At 51.4% G+C, this 22886-nt stretch overlaps 2 protein-coding genes across 24 annotated transcripts in view; one reads left to right on the top strand and one right to left on the bottom strand.

Annotated features, from left to right (window-relative positions):
• Positions 1–3658: 3658 nt before the first annotated feature.
• Positions 3659–8217, top strand: TMEM200B (transmembrane protein 200B). Of its 2 annotated transcripts, none has more exons than XM_067725165.1 (2): positions 3659–3794; positions 5786–8217. In XM_067725165.1, exon 2 carries the CDS (start codon positions 5806–5808, stop codon positions 6727–6729), a length of 924 nt encoding a protein of 307 aa, XP_067581266.1. In that variant the 5' UTR covers positions 3659–3794; positions 5786–5805; the 3' UTR covers positions 6730–8217. The 2 variants fall into 2 exon arrangements, with proteins under 2 accessions (XP_067581266.1, XP_067581267.1); XM_067725166.1 differs by lacking the exon at positions 3659–3794 and adding an exon at positions 4678–5377.
• EPB41 (erythrocyte membrane protein band 4.1) overlaps positions 7812–22886 on the bottom strand; it is a 206200-nt gene continuing 191125 nt past the window's right edge. For all 22 annotated transcript variants that reach the window (XM_067725137.1, XM_067725113.1, XM_067725112.1 and 19 more), the window contains 4 exons: positions 22463–22564; positions 14153–14233; positions 11259–11363; positions 7812–10603 (listed from right to left, as the gene is read on the bottom strand). In XM_067725137.1, coding sequence (XP_067581238.1) covers positions 11265–11363; positions 14153–14233; positions 22463–22564 — 282 coding nt within the window. In that variant the 3' untranslated portion in view covers positions 7812–10603; positions 11259–11264. The remainder of the gene's footprint in view (positions 10604–11258; positions 11364–14152; positions 14234–22462; positions 22565–22886) is intronic.

Below are 22886 nucleotides of genomic sequence, written 5' to 3'. Positions count from 1 at the left end.
GACTGAGCAGCATAGTCAAACCTGGGGCCCAGAGCCAGGCTCTCGCCTCTGAGCCCGGGTTCTGAATTCTTACCGAGGTCCTGCTGCAGGGGAGCCACGCTGGCACAGGGCTATGATGGTTTTAGAAACCCCTGGGGCTTGGGCAGGAAATCCAGGGCAGCCCAGCCCCAGCCAGCTTGGCTGTTCCTAAAGTGAAGATGAGAGAAGACGGATTCCCAGGTCCTGCTGATCTATGGCCCCAGGGTGGGGCTGCGACATGCAGAAGGTGACAGCTGCTCCCTCCCTGTAGTGGCTTCTGGAAAGGACATGGAGCCTCAGTTAGGCAGGGACCTCAGGGACCTCACTGTGTCTGGTTCCCTGCCTTCACAGAGAAGCTTCCGGGCAGCATGCTGACCACCCTGGTCCCTAGGGGACAGCTCGTCCAGGCCCCTCCTGGTTCAGAAGTGAAGGGGTCCAGGTCACACAGAGGCCAGAGCACATTCAGGAAGGGATCAGTGTCCCAATATTGAGACACTGGCTGTCTACACACCTGCACATCCACAGGGCCAAACCACCAGAGGACGTCCCTCCGTGGAGGATCAGGGGGCACTAATCAGTCTGGCTGTGTGTCGGTGTTCAGGTCTCTTTACCTCTCTGAGCCTCATCTGTAAACTGGGCATAACATTGACCTCCCAGAGCCCTCAAGAGAATTAAAAGGGGTTATGACTAGGAAGGGGGACCCTTCTCTCCCCGATCACCCCAAATGACCAGGGAAGGTTTCTACAGCCCCCAAGCACTGCCCTGTGGGCCTGATACCCATGGTCAGAGGAGGGAGTGGCTGTTCAGTGGACATCCACTTTGTGCCGGATGCTGACCATGGGTACTCTAAGCTTGAAAACAACACTGGGAGTATCACTCCCTGCTCTTCCACAGATGGGAAAAGTCCTCTTTACCTCCTGCTGCCAGAGCCGGGGCTCCAGGGGTGGGAATTAGGAGGGGCTCCAGGGGTGGGGGAGTCGAGGGCCGGTTGTGGGCCAGTTGTGGGCAGGCACTGAGCTGGGCAAAGGGCTCCAGGGGTGAGCAAGACACGCCGAGTCCTGCCCTTCAGAGTTCATGGCCATAGGGAACACAGGCAGGAAACAGACTCAGATCCCAAACACCGAGTTCAGTTCACCTGTGCGCAGTGCTGCTGCGGGGGGGCTCATGTGCAGGAAGGCTCGTGTGTGTGTGGGGTGTGATGGAAAGCTAGAGGAGGGGCTGGTCTGGGGGCCTAGAGAAAGCCCAGGGCAGGTCTGAAGGGTGAGTAGGAGCCAAGGGGATGAGCAGGGGAGTAGGTGCTCGTTACAGGAGGCAAGGCAGGTGCCAAGGGCAGAGGCCAGAACACAGAGGGTTGGGGGATGGAAAGAAGCTCAGCTACCCAGGAGGCAGGAGTGTGAGAGGGCCAGGGCCAGGGCCAGTTAGTGGAGGTAAGAAGGGATTTAAACTCCACTTGGACAACACTGGGGAGCCACTCAGGGATTGAAGCAGGGAGTGAGTGATGGGTTCAGATTCCGTGTAGAAGGATGCTTGGTGCCTCCCTGTGGAACTGCGAGGAGGGCCTGCAGAGGGACAGGGGCCCTGGGGCGGGAGAAAGCGGCTAATGCGAGATCCCAAGAGCAGGGTCCACCGGACTCGATGGATTAGACAGAACGAGGAGAGAAAGGAGCCTAAGGTGACCCCCGGTGTAGTTGGCCTTAGGGTGGGGGTGGGGCCGTTCACAAAGTGGGGGGAACGGAAGGCGCAGCAATGGGGCTGAACACGGGGCCCAGGGATATGGCTGGCTGCTGGAAGCGCGCCGCGCCTCGTGGCCCAGGATGGAAGAAACCCCAGCACTGGGGAGGGCAGAGCGCTGAGGACGGGGAAAGCCGGGAGGGGCAGGCGGGAGCAGCAAGTGGTAAATGCCAGGGCAGGTGGAGTAGGGGGACAAGGACCGGGAGACCGTCGGGCTTTGGCCTCTAGCGTTGGTGTTTCCCAGGAAGAGCAGTGAGCGGGGAGGGGCAGCGGTGTCGGGTGGGGTGCTGGGGAAATGCTGAGAGGGCGGAGGTGGGGTCAGTGTGTGAGGAGTAGACCAAGTGCAGAGCGAGGAAGTAAGGGGTCTCCAGAAAAGGAAACAGCGGAGGCAAGAAGTGGGAGGAGGCAGAAAGGAAGCCGCTGCCTCAGTGGAGCCCAGGCAACAGCCCGGACGCGAGCTCAGGCCGCAGGAGCCCTGCGTGCCGCGCGGGCGGCAGGAAGGCGACCGCGGCCTCGCTCTCGGACCCACAGGGATGAGGCCCCGGGCGCCGAGGCTCGACCCCACCCACTGTGGCCTCCTCGGGGACCCTGGCATCCTCGCGGTCGGCCCACCGGAGGCCCCGCCCCCAGCGTTGGCCTCGGTCACTCCGGAGGATGTCCGGTCGCCGGGAGCTGGCAGAGGGGCTCCCGGGGTCGCTGATGCCACCCCTGGTCTCCTCCGCCGAGCCACAGGGCCGGAGCCTGGGTTCGAGGCCCAACTGTGCAGTGTGGCTCCGGGACCTGACTCTGCCACGCGCAGTGGGGCTGGGTGGCCCAGGCCGGCGACTTCCTCGAGTTCCCCCTCCCCGCCCCGGGCGCACAGCAGGGTCTCATTACCGCCCATCCCCCTCCGCTAGCGCCCCGCGTGCCGGGGGGTCTCCGCGGCCGGGGGGAGGGGCGGGTTATAATGAATCCCAGGCCGGAAATTCCTCCCGAGGGGCCCGGCTGGGCTGCGGGAGTGGGGGGGGGCCGGCGCTGAGGCTGGCAATCTGCCCGCACCACCCCTCCTCCTCCTCCTCCGTCCCCCGCATCATGGAAACTGGGCCGCCGGCCGACCCCCCTGGCTCCGCTCCACATTCCTGCCTCTGGGGGCGGGCGGGGCACGAAAGCTGCGCTACCCCCTTCGGGCCGGTCCGCAGGGGGAGCCGCGGACCTCCGAACCCTCCTTATGATTTGGGACGAGCACCGCCTCCCCATTCCAGCTTGGGCAGATCTTCGGGGAGGTTAGGGAGACCGGCAGGACCCGCGACACTCCATTCGATTCAATCAACTCTGAGAACCTGGTTCATCTCTAGTTACCCTCCCCCCGCACGTGATTACTCTTCATTAAGCGCTCGTGGGCTTACCCCGGGCTGCGCCCGTATTGTGCGCCCAGCCCTCAACGCCGGATTTTCACCTCTCAGCATCTGGCGAGGCAGACACCATTATGCCCATTTTACAGGTGAAGGCAGTGAGGTTCAGACAGAGGAAGGTTCAGATAGTAGGGTCGGGTGGAGCAGGAACTCCGGCCACCTCCTCCCGGAAGCTCCCCGGACGGCGCTGGGCATCTGTAGGCTCTCAGATGCCCCCAGATTCCTCTCCGGGGCGACTGGAAGGAGGGACTCTGCGAGACGGGGGAGGGCGTGCGGGCTTCGAATCCTGTCTGCTCGCTCAGGCTGTGGGGCTGGGTCTCAGTTTCCGCACGTGGGAAGAGGGCGCCCTCCCAGGCCTTCTGAACGACGTTAGCGGGGGACTCGAGCCCCCGGATCCTCCGAGTCACCGGGCGCGCACACAGCGCTTACCTGCGAGCCTCAGACTTGAGTCGCTGCCTCCTTCCAGCCGTGGGGCCTGGCCGGGCCCCGGCCAGACTGTCCCTGGGGCTCCAGGAGGGCGGGGCCAGGGCAGCGCTAGGCGGGGCCGGGCCAGGGGGCGGGGCCGGGGGCCGGGATTCCTAGGAGACCGCGGCAGTGCCGCTAGCCGCGGCGCGTGGACTCGGACCCGGACCCAGCCGGGTGCGGAGGCGGCAGGTGAGCAAAATTAGGAGCCTGGGGTTCGTCCCCCACTTTCCCCAACTTTTTGTTTAGCCTCTCCCTGCAGATGGGCGCTGAGTGGGGGGTCGGGAGCCCGGTTCCCCCTTTCCCCGGAGTGTGGACGCGCGGGGAGGCGGGACCCCGGAGTGTCCGGGATCCAGCCCCGAGCAACTTCCCGAGACATGGGACCTTCGGACTGTGTCTCCAAGTTTCTGCCTCTCAGGGGTCCCCAGCGTCGACCCACGCCCTCCAGAGTCTCAGGGTCTCTGAGCATGTCCCCATCTCTCTGCAAGCCTCCGCTTCCCTTCCCGCCAGGACCCGCGGTGGCTCAGGGGTGACCTTTCCGGAGCTGGGGCCGGAGCGCCAGCTCTGGCCTGGGGCGGGGTGGTCATATCTCCAGTTTGGGGCTGGGGAAAGGGCTCCACACTCAGAGACCGGGGTGGGGAACGGGGCTCGCCTCCTCCCAGGACGCTCCCGGGTCTGAGCAGAGAAGTGACCAGCGTTGGGTCCTAGTAGAGCCCCCGTCCTGTGTGGCCTATGACCCTGGCAGGCCCCTCCGCCTCTCCGGGCCGCAGTTTCCCTCTGTGAACACCAGGCTTTGGACGCGGAAGACGCCGGGGCTCTATGCTAGGCCCTGGGCCTTCAGCGCTCCTGTCGGAGGCAGGGATGGGGTGTCCTGCTTTGAGCTTCGGGGGTGCGAATGGGGAGTGAGTAGGGTAACAAGGCCTCCTTCCTGGGGCCTCGACTATGGGTTCCAACGTTGCAGCTGTGGAGAAACCAGACTGGGGCAGTGAGGATGCACCACTGGACAGCGAGGTGCTAACCCTCCTCTCCTAAGGCCGGAGCGCCCCGGCCGGGGCACGGTTTCCTCCCACATCCTCCCTTCCGTGGGGGCCACACCACACGCAGCCCCGCGACTCCTGCCCGGCCCGGATTCACTCCTCAGGTCGCAGGCCAGGCCGCACCAGCAGCCGGGAGGGGCTTAAGCAGGGCGGCCCAGACCCTGCGGCAGCCAGAGGTGCAAGGGCGGTGCTGCTCCGGCCGGGACGCGGGCCACTGAGGCCTCGGGCGGTGGAGGCCGGAAAGGAGGCCAGGCGGCTGGAAAGGGGGATGTTTCATCCCGAGGAGCCCGAATTGGAAACGCTGCAACCTGGGGGAACAGCGTTGCCCGGGCTGACAGGAGAGACAGGAGGGGAGCTCACTTGGCAAGGCCCGGCGCCCGGCACCCGCAGCCCCCTGCTTCCTGCCCTGGCGTTAGCCCGGCCGCTGGAGGAGGGGGCGGCCTCTTCTTCGCGGAGTTTAAAGAAATCCTGGGCCAAATCTGCCACTTGTTTTGGTCAGAGCAGTCTTCTCGGAGTCTAGCTCAAGTCTCTCTTGCTGCATGCAGCTTCAGTGCTGACTGAGGAGGTCTGGAAGGAGGAGGCGGGCAGGAAGAGGCTGGAGGCCGCGACACCCACTCCTTCCTTCCCTGCGGTACTTGAAGCGCAGCAGAGGGGAGGTGGGGCCCGCGAGCGACCCCAGCGGACCCGGGCGGCTGAGTGCCCCCTCCCTCCTTTACTACGGTGCAGCCACCTGCGGGGGTGAGCTCGAGCTCGGGCGGCACTTACCCTGGAGACTCCGCTGCCGGGGGCCCCACACCTCCCGAGGCCCGGGACCCGCAAGCTGGCCAAGAGGGCGCAGGCGGCCGGAGCCCCGCAGCCAAGGATGCGCCAAGGAGCAGCCCGCGACCCCCTCCCTGGTCTCCGCCCGCGGGCCCGGCCAACTCTGGCTTCTGCCGCGCGTCCCTGGCTCGGAGCTCCGCTGCGGAAAACCCGAGCGGGGGCGGCTCCCCGCCTCGCAGCCCGGGAAAATCCGGGGGTGGCCGCCAGGGATCTCCAAGCGTCCTGGGCCAGGCAGCCCCATCTTCCCTCCCGGATGTGGGCCCCCGACCTGGCGCTCCGACCGTAGGCCCGTCGGTTCAGTCCCTGCCTCCCACCTTCTCTCCGCAGAGCGCCAAGACGACTGAGAGATGACGGCTGGGAGCCCCGGAGACTGCGGGGAGGTGCGGAGGAGCCCCGAGGGCCGCGTCTCCCGCCTGGGCCGCCGCCTGGGCCGCCGCCGGCGCCCGCGCTCCCCGCCCGAGCCCCTGCGGGTGCGGGCGCGGCTGCGGCTGCGATCGCCGTCGGGGGCGTTCGCGGCGCTGGGGGCGCTCGTGGTCCTGGTGGGCATGGGCATCGCAGTGGCCGGCTACTGGCCGCACCGCGCCGGGGTCCCGGGACCCCGGGCTGCAAACGCCAGCGCGCCCCCGCTGAGCGAGCTGCGGCGCGAGGGTCGGGGCGCCGGCCGGGCCCACGGCCCGCACGAGCGGCTGCGACTCCTTGGGCCCGTGGTCATGGGCGTAGGCCTGTTCGTGTTCATCTGCGCCAACACGCTGCTCTACGAGAACCGAGACTTGGAGACTCGACGGCTTCGTCAGGGGGTGCTGCGGGCTCAGGCGCTCCGACCCCCGGACGGCCCGGGCTGGGACTGCACTCTCCTCCCCAGCCCCGGCCCCAGGACTCCCCGAGCCATAGGCTGCGTGGAGCCAGAAAGCTGGGACCTGTCCCCGTGTCGGGGTACCTCACCAGTCCCATCAGTGCGGAGTCTGCGTTCAGAGCCTGCTAATCCTCGCTTGGGGTTACCTGCCCTGCTCAACAGTTACCCGCTGAAGGGCCCAGGGCTGCACCCACCCTGGGGTCCACGGACCCAGACTGGCCATGTGATTATCACCGTGCAGCCCTCTGGTTCCTGCATTGAACATTCCAAGTCTCTGGATCTGGGCCTTGGGGAGCTCCTGCTTAGGGGCCCAGCAGCTCGGGACTGTGCTCACCGAAGCTGGCCACGGCTGGACCGCCTTAGTCTGGGGGGTTACGCCAAGTTGGGAGGAGGAGGGGACTTGGGGGCCCGGGTCTGAGGAGCAGGGGACAGCCTGCTATGAGGGTGCAGCATGGACCATGGTACCGGACTAGGATGGGAGTCCCAATGTCTAGTAGATGCTTCAGTCACATCCCAGACTGGGGACGGATGCTCTGGCCCCAGCAGCTGCTAAGGCATCCTGACTTGCATGTCAGCAGAGAAATGCCAACTGCACAAGGGTTCAAAAAGCCGGAGAGAATGTGTTTTAACGTGGAATCTGGAGACCAGCATGACTCAGCCTTAGGAATTCCTTCAGCCTCCAAAAGTGGCCTTAGCCCTGGACAGGTCTCAGGACCTGAGGGGGCTGGAGGTCCAGGCCAGGGTGATTGGGAGATGTATCTGGTGTCTTGGCAAACCCAAAGTGGTGGGCAAGGACCCTAAGACTTGGAAGGTAGGTTGTGATGTTACAGGCTGGGACAGGCTCCCTCCAAGGTGGCACTAGTGATAGGGTTTGCGCCTCTGGGAAGACGGGCAATGGGGTGGAGCTGAGATGTTCCACCGCCATCTGGGATGGAGACTGAGCCTTTAATTCCTACCACGTCAAGCCCTCCCCCCCTCAGCCATGCAGGGTATATCCCACGAGGGCTACACTACTGCCAATGCCTTCATACTGAGGGTCTGGCCCCTCCCTTAAAGAGGTCTGAGAAGCCCCCTTTCTCTCCTTTGTCGTGGCCTGTGCCACAAAATTTCCCTCCAGTTGGCAAAAAGCATATGCCAGTTCCCAGAAATCCTTTTATATGTTGAAACTGCATTTTGGTCAATGTGGACACCTTTAGAAAATGGCTTGGATTTGGGTCTTCCTGTCGCACGTTTAATTTTTCCCGAGTTGCCAGTAAGAGAAGAGAACTTTAAAAGTTGATCAATCTTCACAGAGTCCTTTTTTTTTTTTTTTAAGTTTATTGAAAAATGCAATACAAGAAGAAGCAAGACCAAACAGTATCTAAACACTACCACCACTTCTCTAACTACAAAAGGCCAAAACGGCAGACCTAATTATTGCCTATTTAATCTAAGGATTTTGCCAATTTGATTCGGCTGGCATAGTTCCTATTTTGTCAAGAAATGTAAACAACTACTTGATATGATTCATAATTTTTCTTTTTTAATTTACAAAGCTCCTTCATTTTTGTCACCAAAATAAAACATTTGAGAGAGATCTGTAAAACCAACCAGCCTGGGGCTAAGATCCTGGACAGGTATTTCCCACGAGCCTTCCTTGGTGTTGGTCAGGCCATAGCCCTGGCTCCATTTCCCGAGGTGGACTGTTGCTCCCTCACCCTCAGCTGCCCCGCAACACACGGTGGGGGGCTGGGGGCGGGCAGAGGCCCTGACAGGTCCCTGCAGCCAGGCTCTGTGGGCCCTCAGCGGATAAATTCAGGTCCTGCTTTGTGGGTGGGTTGGGTAGGTGGGTGGCAGAGACCTCACGTGGCTTGGAAGAAATCTTTGTTGCTGAAGTGAGATAAAAATAAAATTGCAGTGAGAGTTGTTCCTGTGCTGTGTCTGAGTCACTTTAGGAAAACTGCCAAGTTGTTGACACTGGAAATGAACTCTTCTCCCCTCTTCACCATTTCCACTTGGACAGTCTGTTTTTCTTCACACACACGCACACACACAGTGGCAGAAAGAAAAAAAAAGATCCAAACAATTGCCAAACCCCAAGTTCTGTAACCAGAGAGGGAGGAAAAGGAAAGAGGCTTGGAAGGACACCCCTCGTGTTGGCTTGTCCGAATCATGGCTTCTCAGCGCCAGAAGGGCACTGGAGATCTTCTGGTCCGACTTATAGACAAGGAAGCAGGGTGAAGTGAGTTGGTGACAGATTGAGGGGAAGTTCAGGCCCCTGATTTGTGGTCCTAGGCAGTGAAAGTGGCCACACTGACCTGGATGGCACAGAATACTCAGTGTGCCAGGTTCCTGACGTGCATGCTGTGCCCTCTTCCTTTCCCCATCTTCATTCCACAGGTTGCAGCTCTGCAAGCTCCGGCAGCTCTTCCAGCAGGACAGCTGGCCATTGGCAAGTGAGCTCACATCGCATGCCTATATGATGTGAGCTGGATTTCCAACCTCACCACCGCTCTGGGCAACAAAGCTCGGGCTTGGGCACGGCCTGGAAAAGCCCCATCGCTCCAGACCGTATGCCCCAGGCTGTCTGTCCCTGAGACAGGGCACTCTCCTTCCCCCCGAAGCCTGTCACATATCCCACCTGAGCTCTTCCTGTCCCTGCCCAGAGAGAGCTACCTGTTGGTTAGTAACAGTCTCAAGTAAGTACTAAGAGAAAAACGCACACTCGTGAAAACAGTTCAAACCAACTGAGTTTGTCTAAACAAAGGTCAGCCAGCAGAGACTCCGGAGACGTGCTGCGGGCTGGGAGCAGAGGCTGTAGACTTCTCTCCTGCTCGCCGCCCTGGAGCCCCCAGCCACTGCTGACTGGGACCCACTGTCCACCTCAGGAAGCTCACTTTCTGTCCTAGAATCAGGATTCTAAGAACTTGTAGGTAGATCTGTTTGTGGGAAGCAAGCTGGAAGATCAGAGAGGCCCTACTGAATAAAAATGTCCCCTAATCTTTACCAGGAATAGTGGGATTGGGGACATCAGTCCTCATTTTCAAAATCAAAAACAAAAAATTAAACCCAAACCCACCACAAACATCAAGCCACAAAACCTGACAGACCTCAGATGGCAAGTGGGGATGAGTGGAGCTGGTGTTTGTACCCCTTGTCAAGTGGGGTTTTGTGGGGAGCGTGGCCCCTAAAAGCCAATTCCCACGCTCCAGAAGGGTCTCTGCAGGCAGGGGCCGGTCTGGACCACGATCGCCTCCTCTCTCAGTCACATCCTCTCTCACCCCAGGATTAAAGAGAGAGGCTCAGGGATGTTCTCCTGGAAATACTTCTTAGCAGGATCCAACTGAGGTAAACTCCACCACTCCCCTGTGTGAAGTACACATTCCCAGAACTAGAAAACCTTTAAAAAAATCTCGTCAACTTTCTTTGTCCAAATCACCACTAAAAATGTGCGGTCAGTGCTTTTGGCCCAAAGTGCCTATTTTTCTGTGAGTTTTGGTCTCTCCTGAGATGGGAGGTGGGGGGAGCACTTAGCAGAGCCACTGCTTCTGATGAGGTAAAAGGGGAGGGAGAGCAGGAAGGTGAAGGCCACGGATATGTTCAAACATTCACAGTATCAGATATATCTGAAGCAACTTCTTATGTCTTTGATCTAAAGAAGCTCCAAAAAGAAAGAACAGGAGAGAGGAAGGAAAACAATACTACATTCTTCCAGAGGCCTCTGCCTCCCCACACCACCCTCAGCAAAGGGACAGGGACATCTTCCTGGGGTCTCTGGATCAGGGCAGCCGCCCTGCCTGACATTCTGATAAAGTTACATCACTGGCTCTGAGAAAGGGCTGGTTTATGAAGTTTCTGCTGCCATCTAAAGGGTATAAACTAGGGGAGGAGCAGGGAAGCCCCATTAAGCTGGCTTTGTCCCCCAGCACAGCTGACAGAGTCATTGGAGGATTTCCCGAAGAATGCTGGGGACCCTGCCCGTGTAAATGGGGAGAGGCTGGGCTGAAGGGGTTACAAACCACCCCATAAAAAAACAAAAGGCTCTTTAAAAACAGTCCAAAGAGTGAAAAGTTGAACAATTTCTGGTATCACAATATAGAAAAATGTATTCAAAAGGATCAGTGATATCTAGAAGACTTTCTTGGTATAAACTCCAAATAGAAAATGAAATTGCTTTTCTGGTGGTTTAGAATCAATCATTTTAAAAGTCTGAAGTCTGACTATTGCAGGTTAGCTTCTTTATCATTCTGCTCGTTTTCTCTGGGACGGGAGATGGGCAGGGAGTCGGGGGAGGGGGGAGGGTAGGACAGTTCCTAGAGGAAAGAAAGAAGCAAAGTTTTAAAATCCCGCAAAGGAGACTGCTACCCAGTCCCGGTGCCAAGTTCTTGTGGCCACAAGTGACAGTCAGGGCCTGAGCGGTTTTACAGGGCCCCGTCCTACCTGGTGATTGATGGCTTCTTCACGTTATTTGTAAACTACTTGTAGGCATGACTTTGTCTGGAACCCTGGCTCCCAAAAAGCAGCTATCTTGCTTCCAACTCTCTAGTCTGGCCCCAGAGCTTCAGCCCTTTCTTTCCTATCCCCCAAACCCTCATTTCCAGACAGCTAGCGCTGCTTTTCTTGGTTTTGTTCTTCTCCTCTGGCCCTCCCAGGTCTAGGCTCAGAGAGACTTGTGACAGCAGAGAGTAGAGCAGCAGGGAGAAGTGGGGGGAGGTGAGGTGGAGAAGCTGGAGGATGCGTGCAGATTCAAAAGGTGGGTGGGATTTACATCCACGCTTGGTGTATCTCTTGCACCCCGTCACTGCTGGCACTGCTGAGGGCAGGAGGAGACCTAGCTGCTTTAGTTGGAGCCAGACACTTAATGACCTCCCACATCCTCCTCCTCAGCCTTCCTCTGCCTTCGGTTTATCAAGTCCCAGCGTGGACTCCTCTGGGGGGACGGCTCCACTCCACACGCACGGCCCGTACCTGAGCTCACTCCTCAGAGATCTCGGTTTCCTGATGGACGACCACCTTGGTCACTGACATGTCTGGGTGCTGCTCCTTTGCCTCCTTGATGGCCTGTACGAGGACCTGAGAAAGACAGAAACAACGTCCATCAGGCAGAAAGCAGCCTGGCTGGTGAAAAAGGCAGGGGTCATAGGACACCATTTCTCTGGCAAGTTCAATCTTTCTGTCTACAGAACCAGAGCAGCATGTAGGCTAAGCCAAGCTGACGATGGCCGTACCCACCCTATCCTGCTTAGGGAGGCTCCTGGACTGAAAACACAGACACAGGGAGAGCTTAGAGCTGTCTCCAAGGAATCAGGGAGGGCCTTGAGGGCTGACAGCCTGGTGGCTCTGGGAAGATTCACTCAAGAAAGGGAGTCTGAAGAACAAAGTGAAATCTGTGTTCAGCGTAGGGTAACCGGGAAGCTCAGGACAGGAGAGGAAACTAGCGAAGCAGCTACAAGAAGGAAGAGATGTCTCTGGCTAAAGTAGAGACAAGAAAGGAAGAAAGAGTGGGAGGGCCATGACATGCCACATACTGGCCTAAGTACATTACTTATTATGATTTACTTGATCTTTACAACAACTCAATGAATTAAGGCAGTATCCTTAATTTCATATTTTAGACGTGGAAACCGAGGTTCAGTGGTTAAAGTGCTTACCGTTTCACAGCTAGTAAGTAACACAATGGGGATTTTCACTTGAGTCTATCAGACTTTCCTCTTTGCCACACTGTTTTTTAGTTTCAGAGGGAGGTGGAGGGGATGACGACCCTATTTTAGTATCTGGAGGAGTTTTGATCATTTTAGAAAAGCTGAAGGGAGCAGAGGGAAAGTCAAAGAAGAACAATGACACGACTACTCCCCTTGGGCTGCAAGTCGCTGAGCCTCAAGCTCAGAGCACCCCAAGGTGGAAGAGCCCAACACAGGCTTTGGGGGATGGTGGCATGGGATTCTCAGTGACAGGCCTCCATCAAAAAGGACTCTAGCTAGATTTGACCAGCTGACTGTTAACCCTGGCTGTTAAGACTACTTCTAGGAGGGATGGGAAGAAGGGAGATCCCTCTTTTGGTCTCGACTCCATGAAAGCCGTTCTTGGCACCGCTACCTCTACAGGCCCCTGCTCATCCTCTCAGCTTGTTTGCTCAACCAGTCTGCTCACGCTTCAAGGCCCAGCCCAAGCCCCCTCTCTGGTTACTCTGGCCTACACCCCTCTCTCTCTGACAGCCTGCACCTTCTTAAAGTGCCCACTCCCCATCCAGAGTGCACCACATCTTATCCCTTCCACATGTCCCTCGTGTCTCAGAGACTGAGGGACACTGGAGCACCTCTCTGAGCTATCAAGTATGCTTGTCCTTTTGTCCCAATAACCCTGAAAGAAACCTATGATAATCTTTATTTTACAGAGGGCAAAACCACAGCTCAGAGAAGTAAAATAACTTGCTCAAGGACACACAACCAGTAAGTTGCAGAGTCAGGATTCAACCCAGGTCTGTCTCACTCCAAAGCCAAAACACCTTCCTATGCCATCTAGCACAGATGAAGCACGTGGCAGGGGCTCAGATCACATCAGGCCGCGTAGGTGAGTGCAGGCTGGTAACACAGCAGCATCCCTTGCGCTGGGGCAAACAGACTGCAAGGCCTCCCACTTGGGCTTTTTGCAGCCTTGTTGCTGGGACCCTCAGCCCGGTGTTCTCAGCTGTAAGTCTCAACCCTGCTACCAAGGGAACTGTCAGCACTGCCGCTCAGTCTATTTCTTCTTTTTAAGGCACTCAGCATATCAGCATAAAGGCCACAGAACTATTGCTCCAGCACTCCTGTCAATGATTCCAGAAGCATTTACATGCAGTCTCTTCCACCCCCGCTTCTCTGTAGCTTTACTGTTCTAACCTCACCCAGCAGAGAATTGGGAACATTAATCCTGACCTTATTATTTGCTAATTGCTCGAAGCACACAATTAGCACCTAATTAACATAAAAGCATAGAATTTTAGCACTCAGAGGGCCCAGAAATTAGCTAGATCAACCTACTCTCTTTTAGGAGAGAACAAAAAAATATATATATATGGGAGGTAAAGTGATTTGCCCAGGGTCATACAACAAGTTAGTGATAGATCTAGGACAGAAATTAAGTTCCAGGTCTCCTGAGTTCCAGCCCCATGACACTGTGTCCCTTCTAGCTCGCCCCTCTGAGGGTAGAGACTACATGTTGGTTTGATATCATCTACTGTCTCCAGCACAGGTTTGGGTACATGATATCCACTGAACAGCAACAGCTCTATTTACTTGGAGCCCACCACATGCCCCACAATGTACATCTGTATCTCACTTGATTCTCACAACCTTGAAGGAAGATGCTATCTTATAGATGAGGAAACAGAGGCCTAGGGAGTTAGGGCTAGAATATGGTAAGAACTAGGATTTGAGTGTAAAGCCCATGTTCTTTGCATTACACTTCCCTGCTTCTCCAATCTATGGCCCCCATCCCACAGGCCTCAGTGATCCGACTCCCTTTGTCCTTCTTCTCGATTAAGAGCTAGCTAAGGAGCCCCCTTGGAGATAAAGCTGTTATCTTTTTTTTTTTTTTTTGGCGGTACGCAGGCCTTTCACTGTTGTGGCCTCTCCCGTTGTGGAGCACAGGCTCCGGACTCTCAGGCTCAGCGGCCATGGCTCACGGGCCCAGCCGCTCCGCGGCATGTGGGATCTTCCCGGACCGGGGCATGAACCCGTGTCCCCTGCATCGGCAGGCGGACACTCAACAACTGTGCCACCAGGGAAGCCCCGTAAGCTGTTATCTTTTGCAAGCCAGTTTCGGTGTCCATCAGTGATCCTTCCCCAGAACCTCTCCCATGCCCAGGATCTCAGCATTCCCACCTGATCATGGTCAATATCGGCATCTCCTGTGATCACAATTCGCTTTTCAATCCGGGTCTCTGAAATCCCACCTTTTACAGTCTGAAACAAAAGGGAGGTGACCATATGAGAAAGAAAGAAAGAAAAACCCAAACAGCGAAACAAAACAACAGCAAGAAATTAGTCTGAAAACTATACTCCAAATTTTAATCTGCTGCTGGGTACTGAATAGGGGAGCTTTCTCACACACTTGTTCAAAATCTTGGCTGGACCTGCTAAAATGAGCACACGCCTATTCCCTAGTATTGCTAAAACCTTTAATAAACTAAACAGAAAGTCATAATTCTCTATTATTTATTTTTACCTTTTTCTTCCTCCCAAACACCAAAGAATTTCTGTGAGTAAACAAAACAGGTGTTCCTGTTTGCTCTTTTCCTATATATTTTGATTGTTTTCAAGAGGCAAACAAATCAGAAGACTATGAACAAAAAATGTCATGAAGCTTGAAATTAGGCTCTTTATTTTAAGACATTTTCATATTACTGATGTCAAAAGGCCCTCAAATAATCCCCCCAGGGTAGGCAGGTTTCCCTACTTCACAGATGAGGAAACCATGGTCTAGACATATTAAGTAACTGGCTTCCAGCTATCTGTGTGTGGATGATGGAGCTTGGTCAGCAATCTAGATTTCTTATTTACAAGAAAATGCTTTTTCATCTAGTGCTACCGCCAACATGGATTGTCTCTGATTTTCTGGGAGTAGTCCCAATTTTAGATACTTTGTCCCTCTTGCCCCCATAAACAATATTCTAATAATTTCAATATTTTAGCATCCAAACTACAGTTCCCATGGCCTTGATCCTGGACATGACATAAAAATTCTTCGTGAGACCCTGAGTTCTGCTATTTGGCTTGGAAAATATGGTTGCTTAATAATACCAACAACACCTGCCCTTAAACGGACTTTTTTCTTAATAGATCTTTATTGGAGTATAATTGCTTCACAATACTGTGTTAGTTTCTGTTGTACAACAAAGTGAATTAGCCATATGCATACATATATGCCCATATCCCTCCCCCACTCCCTATCCCACCCCTCTAGGTCATCGCAAAGCACCGAGCTGATCTCCCTGTGCTATGCTGCTGCTTTCCACTAGCTAACTAGTTTACATTCGGTAGTGTATATACGTTGATGTTACTCTCACTTCACCCCAGCTTCCCCTCCCCCACCACATCCTCAAGTCCATTCTCTATGTCTATGTCTTTATTCCTGCCCTGCCACTAGGTTCATCAGTACCATTTTTTTTTTTTTAGATTCCATATATATGTGTTAGCATACAGTATTTGTCTTTCGCTTTCTGACTTACTTCACTCTGTATGACAGACTCTAGGTCCATCCACCTCACTACAAATAACTCAGTTTCATTTCTTTTTATGGCTAACATTCCATTGTATATATGTGCCATATCTTCTTTATCCATTCATCTGTCGACGGACATTTAGGTTGGTTCCATGCTCTGGCTATTGTAAATAGTGCTTCAGTGAACACTGTGGCACATGTCTCTTTTTGGTTTTTTTGTTTATTTATTTATTTATGGCTGCATTGGGTCTTCGTTGCTGCGCGCAGGCTTTCTCTAGTTGCAGCCAGTGGGGCTACTCTTTGTTGAGGTGCGTGGGCTTCTCATTGCGGTGGCTTCTTTTGCTGTGGAGCACGGGCTCTAGGCACATGGGCTTCAGTAGTTGTGGCACATGGGTTCAGTAATTGTGGCTCAGGGACTCTAGAGCGCAGGCTTGGGCTTAGTTGCTCCGTGACATGTGGGATCTTCCCAGACCAGGGCTCGAACCCATGTCCTCTGCATTGGCAGGCAGATTCTTAACCACTGCGCCACCAAGGAAGTCCCCGTGTCTCTTTTTGAATTATGGTTTTCTCAGGGTATATGCCCAGTAGTGGGATTGCTGGATCATAGGGTAGTTCTTTTTTTTAGTTTATTAAGGAACCTCCATACTGTTCTCCATAGTGGTTGTATCAATTTACATTCTGACCAACAGTGGAGGAGGGTTCCCTTTTCACCACACCCGTTCCAGCATTTATTGTTTCTAGATTTTTTGATAATGGCCATTCTGACCAGTGTGAGGTAATACCTCATTGTAGTTTTGATTTGCATTTCTCTAATAGTAAGTGATGTTGAGCATCTTTTCATGTGCCTCTTGGCCATCTGTATGTCTTCTCTGGTGAAATGTCTATTTAGGTCTTCCACCTATTTTTTTAATTGAATTGTTTGTTTTTTTTTGTATTGAGCTCCATGAGCTGGTTGTATATTTTGGAGATTAATCCTTTGTCCATTGTTTCATTTGCAAATATTTTCTCCTATTTTGAGGGTTGTCTTTTTGTCTTGTTTATGGTTTCCTTTGCTGTGCAAAAGCTTTTAAGTTTACTTAGGTCCCATTTGTTTATTTTTGTTTTTATTTCCATTTCTCTAGGAGGTGGGTCAAAAAAGATCTTGCTGTGGTTTATGTCAAAGAGTGTTTTTCCTGTTCTCCTCTGAGTTTTATAGTGTCTGGTCTTACATTTAGGTCTTTAATCCATTTGGAGTTTGTTTGTTTGTTGAGTTTATTTTTGTGTATTGTATTAGGGAGTGTTCTAATTTCACTCTTTTACATGTAGCTATCCAGTTTTCCCAGCACCACTTATTGAAGAGACTGTCTTTTCTCTGTTGTATGTTCTTACCTCCTTTGTCAAAGATCAGGTGACCATATGTGCGTGGGTTTATCTCTGGGCTTTCTATCCTGTACCATTGATCTATATTTCTGTTTTTGTGCCAGTACCATACTGTCTTGATTACTATAGCTTTGTAATTTAGTTTGAAGTTGGGGAGCCTGATTCCTCCAGCTCTGTTTTTCTTTCTCAAGATTGCTTTGGCTATTTGGGGTCTTTGTGTCTCCATACGAACTGTAAAGTTTTTTGTTCTAATTTTGTGAAGAATGCCATTGGTAGTTTGACGGGGATTGCATTGAATCTGTAGATTGCTTTGGGTACTACAGTCATTTTCACAATATTGATTCTTCCAATCCAAGAACATGGTGTATTTCTCCATCTGTTTATGTCATCTTTGATTTCTTTTATCAGTGTTTTATAGTTTTCTGAGTACAAGTCTTTCGCCTCCTTAGGTAGGTTTATTCCTAGGCATTTTATTCATTTTGTTGCGATGGTAAATGGGATTGTTCCTTATTTTCCCTTTCTGATTTTTCCTTGTTAGTGTATAGGAATGCCAGACATTTCTGATTTTTATTTTACATCTTTATTGGAGTATAATTGCTTTACAATGATGTGTTAGTTTCTGCTTTATAACCAAGTGAATCAGTTATACATATACATATGTTCCCATATCTCTTCCCTCTTGCGTCTCCCTCCCTCCCACCCTCCCTATCTCCTGATTTTTTTTTTTTATGTTCCTGATCTTAGTAGAAATGCTTTCAGTTTTTCACCATTGAGTATGATGTTTGCTGTGGGTTTGTCATATATGGCCTTTATTATGTTGAGGTAGTTTCCCTCTATGCCCATTTTCTGGAGAGTTTTTAATCATAAATGGATGTTGAATTTTGTCAAAAGCTTTTTCTGCATCTATTGAGATGATCATATGGTTTTTATTCCTTAATTTGCTAATATGGTGTACCACATTGATTGATTTGCGTATACTGAAGAATTCCTGCATCCCTGGGATAAATCCCACTTGATGATGGTGTCTGATCCTTTCAATATGTTGTTGGATTCTGTTTGCTAGTATTTTGTTCAGGATTTTTGCATCTATGTTCATCACTGATATTGGTCTGTAATTTTTTTTGTGATATCTTTTTCTGGTTTTGGTTTCAGGGTGGTGGTAGCCTCGTAGAATGAATTTGGGAGTGTTCCTTCCTCTGCAATATTTTTGGAGAGTTTGAGAAGGATCGGTGTTAGCTCTTCTCTAAATGTTTGATAGAATTCGGCTGTGAAGCCATCTGGTCCTGGACTTTCGTTTGTTGGAGGATTTTTAATTACAATTTCAATTTCATTACTTGTGATAGGTCTGTTTATATTTTCTAATTCTTCCTGGTTCAGTCTTGGAAAATTGTACCTTTCTAAGAATTTGTCCATTTCTTTGTGGTTGTCAATTTTATTGGCATATAGTTGTTTGTAGTAGTCTCTTATAATCCTTTGTATTTCTGTGGTGTCAGCTGTGATTTCTCCTTTTTTCATTTATTTTATTGATTTGCATCCTCTCCCTTTTTTTCTTGGTGAGTCTGGCTAAGGGTTTATCTATTTTGTTTATCTTCTCAAAGAAACAGCTTTCAGTTTTATTGATCCTTGCTACTGTTTTCTTCATTTCTATTTCATTTACTTCTGCTCTGATCTTTATGATTTCTTTCCTTCTACTGACTTTGGGTTTTCTTTGTTCTTCTTTCTCTCATTGATTTAGGTGTAGGGTTAGGTTGTTTATTTGAGATTTTTCTATTTCTTGAGGTGAGACTGAATTGCTATAAACTTCCCTCTTAGAACTGCTTTTGCTGCATCTCATAGGTTTTGGGTCACTGTGTTTTCATTGTCATTTGTTTCTATGTATTTTTTTATTTCTTCTTTGATTTCTTCAGTGATGTCTTGGTTATTTAGTGACACATTTTTTAGCCTCCAAGTATTTGTGGTTTTTACAGTTTTTTTTCCTGTAGTTTATTTCCAATTTCATAGCATTGTGGTCAGAAAAGATACTTGATATGATTTCAATTTTCTTAAATTTTCCAAGGCTTGATTTGTGACCCAATGTGATCTATCCTGGAGAATGTTCTATGTGCACTTGAGAAGAAAGTGTACTCTTCCACTTCTGGGTGGAATGTTCTATAAATATCAATTAAATCTACCTGGTCTATTTTATCATTTAAAGCTTGTGTTTCCTTAGTTATTTTCTGTTTGGATGATATGTCCATTGGTGTAAGTGGGGTGTTAAAGTCCCATACTATTATTGTGTTACTGTCTATTTCCACTTTCCTGGTTGTTAGCACTTGCCTTATGTATTGAGGTGCTCCTATGTTGGGTGCATAAACATTTATAATTGTTATATCATCTTCTTGGATTGATCCCTTGATCATTATGCAGTGTCCTTCCTTATCTCTTGCAACAGTCTTTATTTTAAAGTCTATTTTATCTGATACGAGTATTGATACTCCGGCTTTCTTTTGATTTCCATTTGCATGGAATATCTTTTTCCATCCCCTCATTTTCAGTCTGTACGTGTCCCTAGGTCTGAAGTGGGTCTCTTGTAGACAGCATATATATGGGTCTTGTTTCTGTATCTATTCAGCCAGTCTGTGTCTTTTGGATGGGGCATTTAATCCATTTACATTTAAGGTTATTATGTATGTTCCTATTACCATTTTCTCTTTTTTTAAATTTATTTATTTTATATATTTATTTTTGGCTGCGTTGGGTCTTCATTGCTGCGCACAGGCTTTCTCTAATTGTGTCAACAGGCTTCTCATTGTGGTGGCTTCTCTTGTTGCACAGCAATGGGCCCTAGGTGTGCAGCCTTCAGTAGTTGTGGTGTGTGGGCTCAGTAGCTGTGGCTCGAAGGCCCTAGAACGCAGGCTCAGTAGTTGTGGCGCACGGGCTTAGTTGCTCTGCACCATGTGGGATCTTCCCGGACCAGGGCTTGAACCCGCGTTCCCTGCATTGGCAGGTGGATTCTTAACCACTGCACCACCAGGGAAGCCCCCTATTACCATTTTCTTAATTGTTTGGGGTTTGTTTTTGTGGGTCTTTTTCTTCTCTTGTGTTTCCCACCTAGAGAAGTTTCTTTAGCATTTGTTGTAAAGCTGGTTTGGTGGTGCTGAATTCTCTTAGCTTTTGCTTGTCTGAAAAGCTTTTGATTTCTCCCTCGAATCTGAATGAGATACTTGCTGGGTAGAGTAATCTTGGTTGTAGGTTTTTCTCTTTCATCACTTTAAGTATATCCTGCCACTCCCTTCTGGCCTGCAGAGTTTCTGCTGAAAAATCAGCTGATAACCTAATGGGGATTCCTTTGTGGGTTATTTTTGGTTTTTCCCTTGCTGCTTTTAATATTTTTTCTTTGAATTTAATTTTTGTTAGTTTGATTAATGTGATTAATGTGTCTTGGTGTGTTTCTCCTAGGGTTTATCCTGTATGGGACTCTCTGTGCTTCCTGGATTTGGGTGACAATTTCCTTTCCTATGTTAGGGAAGTTTTCCACTATAATCTCTTGAAATATTTTCTCAGACCCTTTCTATTTCTCTTCTTCTTCTGGGACTCCTATAATTCGAATGTTGGTGCATTTGGTGTTATCCCAGAGGTCTCTGAGATTGTCTTCAATTCTTTTCATTCTTTTTTCTTTATTCTGCTCCTCGGCAGTTATTTCCACCATTCTGTCTTCCAGCTCACTTATTGATTCTTCTGCCTCAGTTATTCTGTTACTGATACCCTCTAGTGTATTTTTCATTGCAGTTATTGTGTTGTTCATCTCTGTTTGTTTTTTCTTTAGTTCTTCCAGATCTTTGCTTAACATTTCTTGTATTTTCTCAATCCGTGCCTCCATTCTATTTCCGACATTCTGGATCATCTTTACTATCATTACTCTGATTTCTTTTTCAGGTAGATTGCCTCTTTTCTCTTCATTTATTTGGTCTTGTAGGTTTTTACCTTGCTCCTTCATCTGTGACATATTTTTTTGCTGTCTCTTTTTTTAGTGGTGTGCGGGCCTCTCACTGTTGTGGCCTCTCCTGTTGCGGAGCACAAGCTCCAGACGCGCAGGCTCAGCAGCCACGGCCCATGGGCCCAGCCACTCCACAGCATGCGGGATCCTCCTGGACTGGGGCATGAACCCACGTTCCCTGCATTGGCAGGTGGACTCTCAACCACTGCGCCACCAGGGAAGCCCTGCTGTCTTATTTTTTATTTTCTTTTTTTTATGAGTGGGATTGTGTTCCTGTCTTACTGGTTGTTTGGACTGAGGCTTCCAACACTGGAGTTTGTAGGCTGTTGGGTAGAGCTGGGTCTTGGTGCTGAGATGAGGACCTCAGGGAGACCTCATTCTGATGAATGTTCCCTGGGGTCTGAGGCTCTCTGTTAGTCCAGTAGTTTGGACTCAGAGCTCCCACCGCAGGCACTTCAGCCCAACCCCTGGCTCATGAACCAAGATCCCACAAGCCCATGCCAGGCGGCAAAAAAAAAAAAAAAGGAGAACAATAACAAAGTAAAAAATAAAATTAGACGAGGTAACTAACAGATATGTTAGAAAAAATATAAAAATAAAAATATAGATGAAACAACAACTGGAAGGTAAAACAGAACCATAATAGTAAAAAAGAGGAGAAAAAAAGTGGAAAAAGGCCTTGGCTGTGGAGGGCGGGCCTAAGCAGGGGCGAGGTTTGGGTGGTGGGCGGGGCCTATGCTTAGGACCCACAGGGCTGGAAAAGGCCCTAGGAAGGAAGGAGGCATGGTGGGGCCTAGGCTCAACAGAACAGAAGGGGCCCAGTGCCTCCTGCCTCCTGCCTCTGGTCTCAGAGGGCAGTGAACCCCCTTGGCTTCCTGGGCTCGAGTGGGCGGGGCAAACACCCTTTGCTCCTTTCCTGATCCTCCGGTCCTGGAGGGTCCCTCCCACCTGCCTCTCCTGTTCTCTCCTGGCCTCCCTCCTACGACCCCAGGACCAACCCAGCCCAGAGGGGACCTCTGAGGGCGTAGGAGCTGCCCAAGAGCCAGGCAGACTTCCCCGGCCCATTGGGCAGGGGAAACGCTGGGCATGCTCCCCCCTGACCTGAGACCCCGAGGGTCCCTCCAGGCATCAGAACCCCTCCCCCTTCTCAGCCACCCCTCAGGGGCGCTGGTCCTGTCCAGCCTCCACTTCTCCTCCCCCCTCAGTCTCACCACATCCTACCGGTTCGCTTGGGGGTTCTTCCCATCTCCTTGGGCATCAGGGTCCCACACCAGCATTCGGCAGGCACCCTAGTTGTGGGGAGACGCGAACTCTGCGTCTGACTTTTTAAACTGAATTTTTAGGCTGACCTCCACAGCCAGACAGGGGACTCACTGACCAGGGAGACAGACGAATGTGTAAAGAGAACAACCACATGTGACTTTAATGAGACCATGAAGTAGACAGGGATGCTCAGGGTCTCCCTGGGTTTATTGCTGGGGAAAGCAACAGGGCCTTTTCACCAGGGACACTGGGAAAAATTTGGCTCAGTAGGGAAGAAGCTGAAAACCCTTGCTTATGGACCAGGGTTCTTGCAGAGAGGCAGCAAGCTTGGCATGCCACTGGATTTCAGAAGGAATTTCTAGCTGTCTGTTACCTTGGTAATTTGAGTTGTGGTGGTGCTGCTGGTGGTCTCAGATGTGATGGTCTGAGCTGTCAGCAAGACTCCTGGGTCCAAGTCCCCGTTGCTGTCGTCAGTCTGCAGAAGGAGACACAACTCGTCACCATGCCTCTTAGGAAACCTCATGGGCAAATGTTGTAGATGCAGCTTTGCTCTGCAGCTGCACGTTCTAAAGCAAAAATCCAATTCCCTTACAGTAATCTCTTAATTAATAAAATTAATCCCCTGGGAACAAAGCTCCTTCTAAAATAGTTGGACAAGTCCAGTTTCCCCAGCACTGGGTCAGTGACAGGAGTGGATGAGAAAAAGGAGGCAGGAGTGTAACCACAGGTTCAACAAGAGTGACAATAGCTATGCACATGTATACAGCATTTTATAGCTCATAAATGGCTTTCAAAAC

Source organism: Pseudorca crassidens, chromosome 2, assembly GCF_039906515.1.
Source record: "Pseudorca crassidens isolate mPseCra1 chromosome 2, mPseCra1.hap1, whole genome shotgun sequence".
NCBI lineage: Eukaryota > Metazoa > Chordata > Mammalia > Artiodactyla > Delphinidae > Pseudorca > Pseudorca crassidens.
The sequence above is the reverse complement of the archived record's forward strand: the minus strand, read 5'-3'. Positions and strand labels throughout refer to the sequence as shown.

Excerpts from the sequence above, each read along its gene's own strand:
- TMEM200B (XM_067725165.1), top strand. The coding sequence starts at position 5,806 with ATGACGGCTGGGAGCCCCGGAGACTGCGGGGAGGTGCGGAGGAGCCCC.